At 43.2% G+C, this 13,812-nt stretch overlaps 1 protein-coding gene across 3 annotated transcripts in view; it reads left to right on the top strand.

Annotated features, from left to right (window-relative positions):
- Positions 1 to 13,812, top strand: part of STK31 (serine/threonine kinase 31) — a 104,302-nt gene that overhangs the window by 37,715 nt on the left and 52,775 nt on the right. For all 3 annotated transcript variants that reach the window (XM_075827284.1, XM_075827282.1, XM_075827283.1), the window contains 3 exons: positions 329 to 444; positions 8,120 to 8,279; positions 10,416 to 10,538. In XM_075827284.1, coding sequence (XP_075683399.1) covers positions 329 to 444; positions 8,120 to 8,279; positions 10,416 to 10,538 — 399 coding nt within the window. The remainder of the gene's footprint in view (positions 1 to 328; positions 445 to 8,119; positions 8,280 to 10,415; positions 10,539 to 13,812) is intronic.

Here is a 13,812-nt window from a genome sequence, read left to right as displayed (position 1 = left end):
TAAAATTGCTCATAACTTGGGCAAAAATGATCGTTTTTAAAAAAAACTAAAAACTTTGCTGTTCTCTACATTGCAGCGCCGATCATATTCAATAGGAGATAGGGATTTGATAATCTGGTGACAGAGCCTCTTTAAATCCATTCGATCTGAATGTCAGGAATAGCGCATTTCATGAGACAGACAAAACTTGACCTGTGAATGAGGGGTGTGGATGATTTACCAGTCCAACCAAGAACTGGATCAGTATTTTATTTAATATAGGTATGTATATGTAATATATATGCTTTTTTGATTCATTTGTGGAGTTTTTTTTGTTTGTTTTTTTTAGAATAAGACGGAACTCTTCGAAAGGAACTTTAAGGAAATGGAAATGCGTTTGACGTCTGCAGTAGGAAACAAGATAAAAGCATTAGCAGCTAAGATTGATAAACTTAAAAGTGTTAGGTGAGAATGTTTTGTGGAATACATTGATTTTGGAATTCGCTCGATTTTACATTATGAGCTTGCAGAATTTCAGACAATTCTGTAGCATTTTCCCCATCTTTTTTTAGTGCCTGTTTTCTCTGTGACACCGTATTAGAGCAAGATAAAGTGAAAAGACTGCAAACAAGGGATGAATAGTTCTCTAGTAAAAATAGTAAGAAATGTAAAAAAAATGCTGGTCTTATTTTTATTTATGTACCATCTAAGACCAGCAAAAAGGGCCTGCTATGCTTGGAGCATAAAGGGTGTTTTCACACGCAGCAGATTTGTTGCCGAATCTGTTCATTCAGGCATCATTACCTTTTGAAAATAGTTTTGTACCATTTATTTTCAAACATAAGCAGCTACTGTATGCTATGTGGCCGCTATATTGTGCCAATGTAAAAATATTTAAGAATTCTGCTTAATTTGTCGTTTGAACATTTTAAATGGCGTCTCTGGTAATTGAGTTTTTCGTTGTGATTATTTATTAGGGAAATTACTTGAAATTAAGCGTTGTTAATGTCTTGATATTTTACTGTAATTTTTGAAGACATATTGAGGGGGGGGGGGGCAGTAAATAAATAAGGGAGAAAAACTCTGCCAGATATATCTACTCTATTAACTTGTTAGCTGTTACTAAACTATTTAGGTTGGCATCGAATAAGCTTTGTGTTTCCACCTGTTATTTGGGGAATATCATCAGCATTCATATTCTGTTTAGGTATGAATTTTCACTTCACGTTGGAATCCTTAGGCTAAAGTCACACACCAGTAGTGGTGTGGTGGCAAAACCCACATGTAAATCCATGTTTTTCATGTGCTTTGCCAGGGTTAAATCAGCATCCAAACCGTAATGAATAAGTAGAGAAAAAATATAAACGTAGCATACCTTAAAAACTTTCATCCTATTTACTACAATGTAATATTTGCCCTCGGCGGTACTGTACATGTGAGCTTAATACGATTGGTTTAAAGAGTCCTGCTTTCTCGTTAATCTGATTGGGGAAAACTAACTGTGGGTGTATGCTGGTGCCACTAGGTGGCATGACACATAGGCCCCATGCACACGACCGTATATTTCATCCGTAATTACGGACCCGTTAGTTTCTATTGGCCATGGACACCTTTCAGTATTTTTACTGATGAGTATCCATGCTGGAAAATATTATAGAACCTGGCCTATCTTATCCGTAATTACGGCACGGACTCTCCCTTCAAAGCCTATGGGCGCTTCCGTAAATACGGATGGCTACGGATGTGCATCCGTAAACCGTCCGTATTTACGGAAGCGTTGCTATGCAACATTTTGGTGGCATCATTTGCAGCCTCTTTTACAGATCCGTATATACGGATCAAATACGGATGCAACAAGGACCGTATTTACGCACACCCTTCCGTACATACGGATGACTACGGATCCGTATTTACGGACAGTGTTTACCAATAGATGAAGACACTGTCGTGTTCATGGGGCCTAATAAATAAAATGTTGACTCCTCCTACAGTATTTACCCCACTTGAAAACACATGCCTTATCCAAAGACACTGATAGCGCTTCCATACCCTCCCTACTGGCATCCATCTGCGACTTGGAGATTATGGTCCGGGAGTACCGAAACGTCCGATATACCCTGTCGCTTACTTTGCATGTTATTATACATGCCTGCCTAATTAATTAAAAATTCAATAAACACGTACCTTTGCAAAATACTTCTGAAGAGTGTGCAGTGAATACTTCTCTACTATCAAGTGGGTAAATCCCCCCCCTTTTTACCAGGCATCTCACCTCAGTGCCTCCCAGCTTGTGCAGCAGGCTGTCTTTTTTTTAAAATTTTTTTAATTATTATTATTAGCTGGAAAATGGGTCACACAGTCCCCTTATTTTTTTTCCCTTCTAATAGCGAGCTCGCAGTGATGACACTTCTGCGTCGTTGTCTCCCTGCCAGTGAAAACAAGAGGGACACCATCAAAAGCTCCTCTCTAGCCGCTTTTCTGCTCCCCACCAGTGTCCCATTTCATTCGTAGATAGCTCAAAGTGAGGGTGTACTTGCTGGTCACCTATCTTGAAAGTGAAGCTGGTTTTTCCACCTGAGGGTAAGTATTTCAAGCCCGATTATCGCCCTTCCCACCGTTCCACAGTATTTACTATGCAACGCACAGGAGCTGGCAAGACGTGCTCCAGTCGCAATTCTGTTGTACATCGTACTTTAGGTACAGACGCACTGTGCGCCCCCTCGGTGTCTCCTTCCTGCCATTTTCACCCCTCCTATTGCGCCTAAAGGGAAGGGATCCCGACACTCAGGTTCTTGCATTAATTGGTGCACAATCGGGGCGGTCTTCCCCCACTTTCTGTTATCCTCAGTCAGTAGACGAGTCGGGGGAACAGAGGACCTCCTGCTGGGCACTGCTGCCGCTGTTTGCAATAGGATCGCACCAAACTCGCTGGAATCAAATAGGATCTAACCTTGGGCTTTTACCTAAGGTCCTCTCTCAAGACTGAGCCAGTGTATTTTTAGTTAGAGAGCACTTTACCTAGCAGATCCTAGGTAACAGTGTGGCCATTATCCCCTTTTTTAAAATAAGTAACGGTCTTATCTTTTTGCAGTATTTGAGTGAACTCATTGTCACCACCATTTCCCCGTTTTTATATTAGAATGTAGTGACCCCTCTACTTCCCTGTCCGACACCAGAGAAGAATCTTCCCGACATGGAACCATTGTAACTCACTGTGCTTGCTCTAAATGTGGGCAACGTTATTCATGTGACCAGCCTACTTTTTTGTGCAATGCACGCCGGCCTCCAAACTGAGCACCTATGACTCCACCAACCCTGCCCCCCCCCCCCCCAGCATTGCTTACGCCTAATGCTGAAGGGGCTGAATGGGAATGGGCTTGTTTCCTTTGTTGGGCCATTGGTGACCTTATAACGGTCACCCAGTCCATGATGTGCATCCTGGTCCGCCTTTCCGACCAGCCTTCTTTTGGATACTCCCATCCATATCTTTCTTACGTAGCAGGCTCCCGAAGCGGTTTAGAGCTGCTCTTTCTCACTAGCCATCTGTATCTCCTTATTTCATCCGCCTCCCCCAGAGAGGGAGCAGTCTTCTACTTTCTTCCCCCTATGGAGGTTTCATCTGAGGGAGAAATTTCAGATTCCAATTCAGAACTGGATGAGTCTTATACATAGGAAAGTTTCATCAAAGCAGTCTGAGACACCTTTCACTTTCACTCACAGTTCAATGAGATAGTCTCCAAGGAATCGAAACTCCTTGATAAGATCAAACCGAGCGGTACGGCAGAACTTGTGTATCCTTTTCCAGAAAATAATCTTCTCCAAATGGGCGAAATCGCCAGCAGTGGACCCTCATGTCTCACGCCTAGCCAAGACTACTACTATTCCTATGTTTGACGCTGCCTCGTTCCACGAGAACTGCCACATAGTCCTTCTCTAGGTCCTCCTTCGATGCTACTGGCTCTGCTTTGAGACCAGTTTTTGCTACTGCTTGCGTCAGCAGAGCCTCCACTAAATAGGTTTGTTAAATTTATTACTGCGTTTTCTCTGGGGCTCCCCATTCAGTATTAGTGGAGATCTCCCATTAGCACTCTGGTGCAACTAAATATTTGTGCAAAGCCTCTCTGGATGCAGGATGCCTTGTGGCCCACGCATCGACTTCTATTCTTGCTATCCGCAGGACTGCCTGGCTTAAATGCTGGTTTGCCTACACGGCATCAAGGCAGTCGATTGACTGCTTTGCTCTTCGTGGGTTTACTTCTGTTCAGGACCTGACTGTATTAGATCGTTTTGGAAGCCACAGCTGGAACGAGCTCTCACCTGCCTTAACTTCGTTTTTGCTCTGTAGATTCCTCAGGCCACCAGCATCCAGACAACCATCCCACCAGGACCCTAAGTATAAGACCTTCCTTAAACCCCATCCCTCTAGCTTCCCTGTCCTTAGACTGCAAATACCGGAGCAATTAAAACCAGCTCGGCCTGAAGATGCGTCCCCACTCGAGTCTCGGGTGGGGGCATACTTCTTCGCTTTAAGGATGTCTGGTTCTCTCACGTCTCGGATGCCTGGGTGCGGAAAGTCATATCTCTTAAAACAAAATAGAGCTTGTAAGCATGCCACCCAACTACTTTCAGTTGTCTTCCAGGGCTGCCGCCTTTTTTTCAGGCAGCAGACTCCCTTTTGAGTCCAGGAGTAATCATTGCTGTTCCTCATGATCAGGAATACTGAGGTTTTTACTCCAATCTTTCGTTGTTGTCCCCATCAAGGATGGCTCAGTTTGTCCTATCCTGGACCTAAAATATTTGAATACCTATATGAAGGTCTGTCATTTCCACATGGATTTCTTCCTATCGGTATCGCCTTCATGGATGGAGTTTCTATTCCTTTGTAGACATAAAGGAAGCGCACCTCCACGTCCCCATTTGGCAGTTTTTTCAGCGTCTTTTGCTCTTTGCATCCCTTCCCGGGTCTTCACCAAAATCATCTTTGTGGTGAGGGCGCTTTTTCGCTCCAGGGGGTTTCAGTTGCCCCCGACTTGGATGACATCCTGATAGTTTCGTTCCAGGTTGGAAAACCTGGCCAGTCTCCAGGTCACTCTGAATACCCTGATCTGGTTTGGTTGGATAGTCAACCACTCCAAGTCTTGCCTGTCTCCTTGTCTGTCCTTCAGCAGGGAGGGAGGACTCTGTGGACAAATGTCCCCACCTCTCTCTGCTTCTGTATGAGAGTCCTGGGCACCATGGTGGCTTTGTTTGATACCAGCTCCTATACCCCGATTTTGTCACTTGTGTGCTTGAAAAGGCGATCCTCTCCTGTGGAAAGTCTACAGTTTCTTTGAACCAACAACACCTTCTTCCCTAGCTGTACAACGGTACCTCAGTTGGTGTCTATCATCTCCAGCCATCCCATATGGCCACTCCTTTCTCCTCCACTGGCAAGTGCTTTCCACGGACGCAAGTCTTTGAGGCTGGGGAGGGACCTTCCGCAACCTCACACATGATCTTCTTTTTTAGGGACCTCTCTTCCACCCGAGTGTACAGTCACTACCTTTAACGGCGTGGCTCTTGAAGCTGCAGTTCTGAGAGAACGGGGGTTGTTGTTATTCATAACATTTTAAGCACTAGAAAGCCGTCTTCCACCCACATTTAGCACTGTACTTGGAAGATCTATTTACGCCTGTCTGAGGATCGGCATTTTCCTCTCTGATTTTTTTTGTAGGCCCAGGAATCTGTTGTTCCTCCAAAGTTCCCCCGATCTGTTACCCATTACTACATGGGTTTTTTATTCTAGCGGCGCTGCAATGGCTCAGTTTTGAGCCTCTGCGGGTCATCTCCTTACGTCTCCTCGACTGGAAGGTGGTGTTCCTACTGGCTGTAAACTTTATGCGAAGAGTTCCTGAACAAAAAGCCCTGTCTTTTGTTCCCCTATTTTACTTTCAATCAGAATAAGAAAAATGGAGAGAAAAAGAACAGAGACGGCACTCTACTAAGGTAATATTGCCTTTTAAGATTCAAATATTTATTCACTCTTTTTATATAGGTAGCAGGTAACCACTCTCCTATTCACGTTGGAAAAACATGGAAAATAAAATTTGGCCAGGTGCCACCTACTGCTTCCCTACTAGAGATATTCTCCACCCGGGAGTCCTACATTAATTGGGGAAAAAGCACTGTTACGTACATTGCCTTCTTTTTTTGCCCAAGGTGATGTCCTCCTTCCACCTTAACGAAGATCTCATTTTGCCATCCTTCTGACGGTCTCCGGTGCATCCTAAGGAACTTTTGTCTTCCCAATTTAGATGTCTGCGTGTTGTGGGTCTAACTATACTTCACTTCCTCTTTCTGCAGATCTGATTCCTTGTTAGTGGTTCCGGAAGGTCCAAGGAAGGGTTTGGCAGCCTTTAAGGCTACCGCCGCCCACTGAGTTTGTTTGACTATTCGCGAGGACTACTGGGTCAAGGGTAAGGAACCCTGTCATGGTGGGTGTGTGGACCCACTGGTCCATCGCGGGGTAGCAGCTGGCCAAACAGGATACCAAGGCAAAGTCAATAGTTCGAATAAGGGTACCTGTGGCCATACAGACAGTAGCGATGGCAGGCTCGGATGGGACCTTGGCAGCAGGCAGACACCAGGCGTGGTGAAATACAGCAGGCGTAGTATACAACACAATACGACTCCAACTCTCTACGGCACAGGAACAAGGTAGCACAGGATACAGGTTACAGGAACGGGAACACTGGGAACTGGAAAACACTAGGACCATTTGCAAAGACTAAAACGGGTAACACAACAAAGCTCAGGCAATGAAGGAAGGGGCAGGGCCCTTATACTCCAGTGTGTTCATGGGAGCAATCAGTCAATCTAAAATATGTGTGCGCTCTGGCCCATTAAGGCTGGGAATGATCTCGAGCGCGCACCCTAGTGGTCACTGCAGGACAGGACGGCCGCATGTGCTGGCATCTCTGGGGAGGAGGACGTCTTCAGGATGATAGGAGTCTGCGACCGCGGACGTTACAAACCCCCATTCCACAAGGGTGGTTGGTGCTTCAATGCGCCATGAGGCTCCTGCTCTTCAAGTGTGCACGGTGGCTTTCTGATCTTTTCTGCAAACCTCTACCAAGTTCTACAGGGTGCATACTTTTCCTTTAGTGAATGTCGTAAGGTTTTGCAAGTATTTGAGGAGTTTTTATGATCACATCTTTTTATTCTGCTGTTCGCGCCCCAGGGAACTACTTTAAGACACCTTAATGTCGGTGTCCCCGATGAGACAAATAAGAAAAAAGATTTTTCAAAAACTTACTGTCAAATTATTTTCTTTTCAAGTCCATTGGAGGACACAGCTCCCACCCATTTGGTTCTACAGTTGATATGGTTGACTGTTGGATGTTTTTTTTTTCCTCTCTGGTTCTGCTTCTCCTACTGCTCATATACAGACTAAATTAACGCCATATCTATAGGGGGGATATCCTGTAGGAGAACTCAACTTTTTTTATTTTATTTCTTAGTGTCCTGCCCACTAGTGGGAACAGCATAAACTCAGTCTGTGTCCCTCAATAGACTGGATGAGAAGGGGGTTTTACGGTGAGTACTCAAAAAAATCCCCTTGTTTACTTTGTAATTAAAGAGGGAACATGGAGAAATCTACAACTAATAATGGATAATGTTTGTCAGCTGGTGTGAATAAACTTTTATAAAGCTTTTGACATGTCATAGTGACATGTCAGAAGTTTTGATAAGTGGGGGACCAATAGCTAAGACCCTTACGGATCACTGAAACAAAGCAGCAGAAGCGCTCAGGTGAGCACTGTGCCACTTAGTTTCTGATCGCCTCTCCTTGACTTTCCTGGGAAAGCCAAGCGAGCGAGGTACAGACTACTAAGCCCGTACACTGCTCCCTCAGCTTTCTGAGGAGATCTGAGCAAAGCCACTCAGAAACTAAATAGCATATCGCTCACTTAAGCGCTTCTGCCTCTTTGTGTTCTGAGGGGGTCTCCGTGTTCCGACCCCCCACCGATCAAAACTTTTTACGTGTCACTCTGACATGTCAAAAGTTTTATGAAATTTAATTTACACTTTAATGAGCTAATGGTTTATTTGGGTAAGACACAAAAGTGTTCATATGAATACAACCATTTATATTTGGCAGATTTGAAAATGCAAACATTACTGCAGCTGATGATCTTCTGAAAGCGGTAAAAGTTGTTGGCCAGGGTCAACTATCTGCTCCATCTTCTTTAAATATTCTAGAGGAGAATTGGAAAGAATACAACTTTGCCCAGGAAATGATTAGAGGATGTTCAGATGTGGTAAGAGTTAAATCTTATATGCACAGCGCTTTTTATGTACTTTCTTTTACATTTTGTAATAGACCTATTCACAGGTATCTGTCCTGTCATGCTTGTGCTCACTGTAGTTTGTCATTTGAAGGGACGTTCCACCTAAGAACCATTAATTAAAAATGTAAAAAAAAAAATTGTCGGATGTAAGTTTAATTATTTGTTTCAGGGACGAAATAAGGTTCCTTGCACATATTCTAACTCCCCAGCATTACTCTAGCAGTATCATCTGTTTATTTCCATCAATATATTTTGAACTGTTTGATTATGGGCAGCTGTGTCATGTGATCTCAGTCTGACCACCAATATAGACCATTCTCTCATGTGTAGACATGAGGTCAGTTTTTCCTATGTGGCTGACTTCCTGTGAACGACAGGATTACATCATCACCTATTAAATCCCTCCTGGTCGCCCTGAGACCTCTCTCTTCCTCACCCTGCTCCACCCACCCTCCTTGTTTCTCTGTATGTCGTCCCTTTTATGCACAGACTCACACTAACTGTCTATAGTATTTGTGTGTGCTATGTGCAAAGAGTCCAGTGTATGTCTATGAAATGCTGCTCCTCACTGTCTCCTGTGTAAAAACGGACAGAGAAATCTATCAGAGTGGAGACAGGCTGAAGCTGCATCACATAGAATACATTGAGACTGCAGTGTCAGTACAGCAGTTCCATGTCATTGATCTATCAAAAGCAGCAGGCAGAGGAGACTTCCTAAATCTGCATCCCATTGGATACATGGAGACTCTGCAGTGTGTGTACAGAAGTTTTATGTCACTGATTTATCACTTGCTGCACTTCGATATGATTTAGAACAGAGCAATTGCAGTGTGATGCGACTGCCCCTCTGCAAAGCCGGATGCATTATGGGAAATGTAGGCTGCATTAGAGAAATCACATCAGAGGGGAAAACTGATCCAAGATGGCAAACAACCCATAAATGACAAATCAATGAAAACAATTCTACATAAGAACCTTTACATTATTCCTTAATAATATCCTATTCTGCACTATATAGGCAAAAAAAAAAATTTTCTCGAGTGCTTCTTTAATATTGATTGGGGTAGTTTACTTTTGCTTGGTCTCCTCAGACTAGTTGAATGATGAGTGTAGAGAGCTTGTAGTGTGAATTGTAGATTTGGACATGAGATTGCATTTTGAGCTGACCAGTGACCTCTACAACCAGTAATTGGCTGCAGCGGTCACATATTTCTGTCAGTGTCATTGCTGCAACAAGAAGTAGGGCAGCCTCAGGGAAATCGGTGAGGTGAGTATGTGTGTTGTATTTTTGCCTGTTTCAAGCCCTTTTTAAAGGGATATTCCGGTTACAGATTACATTTCCAACGCCCCTCCCAACGTGGGGTGTGAAATAAAGTATACCTGTTGTTTTTCACCCCCTTATATGTCTAATGTAGCTCAATATACATTTTGTTATTTCCCGTTCGGTCCTGGCATCTGCATAACTAAGGAGTGTGTCTTTCATCTATCTTGTGATTTGCCTTACACCTCTCCAGACTCCAAATCGCACAATTCTCACTGCACCGCCTGTGTGCATTCAAGAGAAGCTCTGCTCACTAATTGGTTCATAGCAGATCGTCGAGAAGCACACATCACAAGCATCCCCGCTTGTCAACATGATAAGATTATTCCGACACCATAAAAAAGGACAAAGCTTGTTCACGTGGCTATGATACACACAGTGGATAAGAAGAGACGTATCATGCTTGACCGACGAGAGCTAAGCGCCTACATGTCATTACCTAGGGAGGCAAAAATGGATGGGGGGGCGACTGATAAGTTGTATTTTTTGTTAGAGAAACATAGAGAAATTGTAATTACTTAGAATTATTGAGTTTTTAAAAATTTTCATTGGGACAATATTGAACATACACTGTGACCGGAATACCCCTTTACGTCCTCACACAACTAGCCCATGCTTAAAACTTGGTTTGGGGCTCCATCTCTTAGTCCAAAACTTTAGCTCGATAAACGAAGGTGCAATTCAGCCACATAGAGCCTTTTTAAAGCTGTTTCAGGTACAAAATATGTAATTTTTCTTTTAACATGGGATGTGCGTTTTCATTTTTTCATATTCTGTTAACTCAGGTTGAACTCGACTTGTTTATTGAAAGACGGAACAAAGTTAAAGAAAATCTAAATTCTTCTGTAGATGCCTTTGTTATTGAGGTTGATCAGCTGCCGTTTGGATCAAGGCTTACAAAGCTTGAGGTATGAATTTAAAGAGTTGGCAGGTAATTGGAGATTTTAGTACAGAAAAAATGGTACTGGATATATTGTACATTTCTTTATCTACTACGATTTTATGTTGAAATTTGTTAAAATCAATAAACATTTTTTACTCCTTTTTTATAAGTGTATTTAATTTCACTGGGATGGAGGGTGTTTCTCTGACACTTACCTCTAGGAAAAGCAATATTGGGCAGGACATCTGAGAATGAAAGGACCGCTGTCTACCATAGACAATGAATTGTTGAAGTGCCTCTAGAAATGGCTGATATTATTTATCATGCTTTCAGTGTATTTGCATATCTGTGCAGTGCTTCAAGAGGTTTTCCCACTAAGCACATTTATCACCTATCCACAGGATAGGTAATAAATGTATGATCGCTGAGGTTCCCACCACTGGGACTCCCGTTTATTACTAAAATCGGGGTCCCAACCACCGTTCACCCCCGATTGCATTGAGGAGGATTTTAAATGGAGCGTTTATCGCGCGTGTGCGCTGCAGCACCATATAATTTCTGATGCCGACAAGGACAGCCGTATATCCGCTCCATTCAAAATTCTCTTCACTGCAATTCTGCAGCGAGGGGGAACTCTGTTGGGGCCCCAGCGATCCTACATTTATAAATGTTCTTAGTGGGAAAACCCTTTAACTGACAGATAAAATATTCTACCACTGAAATCTCACAGTTTACACGTACAGATTATTGTAGGGATTCGAGCTATTTAAAGCATTCAGTACGTAATTGCCCATTGTAAAAGCACAGAACTATCATTGATAAAGGTATGTATTAACCCCTTCCCGCCGCAGCCCTATTTCAGATTTTCATTTTATTTTTTTCCTCCCCACCTTCCAAAAGCCATAACTTCTTTAGTTTTCCGTCGATATAGTCCTATTAGGGCTTGATTTTTGCGGGACGAGTTGTAGTTTTTCGTAGCACCGTTTATTTTGCCATATAATGTACTAGTAAACTGGGAAAAAATTATTTGTGGCGTAGAAAATGAAAAAAAACTGATTCCTCCATGGTTTTTTGCACGCCGTTTTTACGGAATTCACTGTGCAATTAAAACAACATGTTAACTTTATTCTGTGGGTCAATACGATTACGGCGATACCAAGTATATATAGTTTTTTCTATATTTAACTACTTTTACAAGTAAAAAATAAAATTTATTTTGTGTCGCCAAATTCTGAGAGGCATAACTTTTTTTCTTTCCATCGATTAAGTGGTATGGGGGCTTATTTTTTGCGGGATAAGCTGTAGTTTTTAATAACTCCATTTTGGTGTACATGCAACGTTTTGATCACTTTATTTCATTTTTTGTGGGAGATTAGGTGACCAAAAAATAGAGATTCTGGCGTTTTACGTTTTTTTTTTTTTTTTTACGGCGTTCACCGTGCAGGTTAAATAATGAAATATTGTAATCGTTCAGACTATTACAGACGCGGCGAGACCAATTATGTTTATTAATTTATTTTTTTTACTATCCTCTAGGGGGAAAATGGGAAAAGGGTTTTTTTTTTTTTTAACTTTTAATTTTTTTTTACATAAAAAAAAACTTTAACTCATTTTTACTTTTTTTTTATTAGTCCCCCTAGGGGACTTCAACCAGCGATCGTTAGATCGCTTGCACGACATACTGCAATACTAATGTATTGCAGTATATGGTGATTCTGACAGGCATCTATTAAACCCTGCCTCCGTGAGCTGGTTCCATACTTCCCCTACCCGACTTTGGCGTATGGATACGTCAAATGTCTGGAAGGGGTTAAAGTACTAAGAAAAATGGAAAGGGTATTCCCAACTTAAAGATTAATGGCATATTTACAGAATATTCCATCAATGTCTGATAAATGTGAGTCTCGCGCACCCTTTTTTGGCTGTTTCCGTAATTCCCATAGACGCAAGTGAAGAGATCCCCTTAAGCATAGCCACCTCTCCATTCATTCTCCATCCGGAGACCTGGCCTAGTGGGACATTGTTCGGGGGACCCTGGTTCTGAACATAGGTTGTGGGTTCTAGAGGTGGTCCTATAGATATGCCATGAATGTCTTAGTTGAGAATAACTCAACAATTTTGACATTAAATTGTTTTAATTTGTGTGATTGTGACATAAATGGTTATCCTCTGACTTTTCCGTCTAGTATTATATTGGTTCTACAACTGACAATGTTGTAATGATCTAAGACCTCCATCTAACACTCTAACATCTTAATTTCCAGTACATCCCTCATGACAGCACTACAGGAGGTTGCCCTATTGACCTCTGTAGGGACAGGAAGACAGAGAGGTTAAAAGGCCCCTCCCACCACCCACTTGCCAGTGTTCTTCCTGTCCCCACAGGGTCAGGAGCAGAGAGACGTCGCTCCTGTATTATGCAGGAAAGAAACTCGGGCAGGGGGCAAGATCGGGGGGTCCGTGCACTCCCTTCTCTTCCCCCTAAAGCCCAGGCTAACACCCCTCGAACGAGGGGTCCCTTAGCTCCCACCCTGAGACACCTACCGGAGGAATCCTAGGCAGGGTTTGGGTAGTGTGTGGGGGCTGGAGATTCTTAAGCAGGCTTCGGCCTGGCCGCGGACCAGGCCGGGACCGGCAGCTCCATAGACATGGACGCACCGGCAGGGATCCTCGCTGCGCCGCATAGCAAGCCTCAGTCGCCGGCTATGGCGGCTGCACTCCAAGGAAAGGACGAATAGCCGACCGGAAATGACGTCGGGCTACTTCCGGTCCGCGGCCATCTTGGAAGGCGGGAAATTCAAAACGCCCGCATTTAAAGGGACACGCACAGGTATGTAGTTAGAGCTGATAACTCTAACTTGGATTATTTTTGTGGATTGCATATTGCATTGCCTGTTGCCTGTCGCGGTATGGAACTTCCTCGTCCTGATGGAACTCCAGATATGTCCCAGGGTCACGTGAGTCTCACCCTTGGGGTAAGGGTTATGACTCCTTATGTATGTACACCATACTTTACCTACCTTCTGTTTTCTCTAGGATAAAGATTCCTCTCAGAGACAAACTGATAAAAAGGTTAAATGTGCGACTTGTGCAAAAAAATTGCCAGACTCACATAGGAAACAATTGTCAGGATTGTATTGCAAAAATACTAAAGGAGGAACAACCAACGTTCATGTCTGAACTTAGGGCTATGATTCGTGAAGAAGTGGGTCAGTCAGTAGCCTCCCTCGCCCCTCCTCAAGAAACTCCCTCCCACTCCCGGGCAAAAAGACCACGGATGGAAGTGGATCAAAAATATT

Source organism: Rhinoderma darwinii, chromosome 5 (genome assembly GCF_050947455.1).
Source record: "Rhinoderma darwinii isolate aRhiDar2 chromosome 5, aRhiDar2.hap1, whole genome shotgun sequence".
Lineage (NCBI taxonomy): Eukaryota > Metazoa > Chordata > Amphibia > Anura > Rhinodermatidae > Rhinoderma > Rhinoderma darwinii.
Note: the sequence above shows the minus strand (reverse complement) of the source record. Positions and strands in the feature narration are given on the sequence as shown.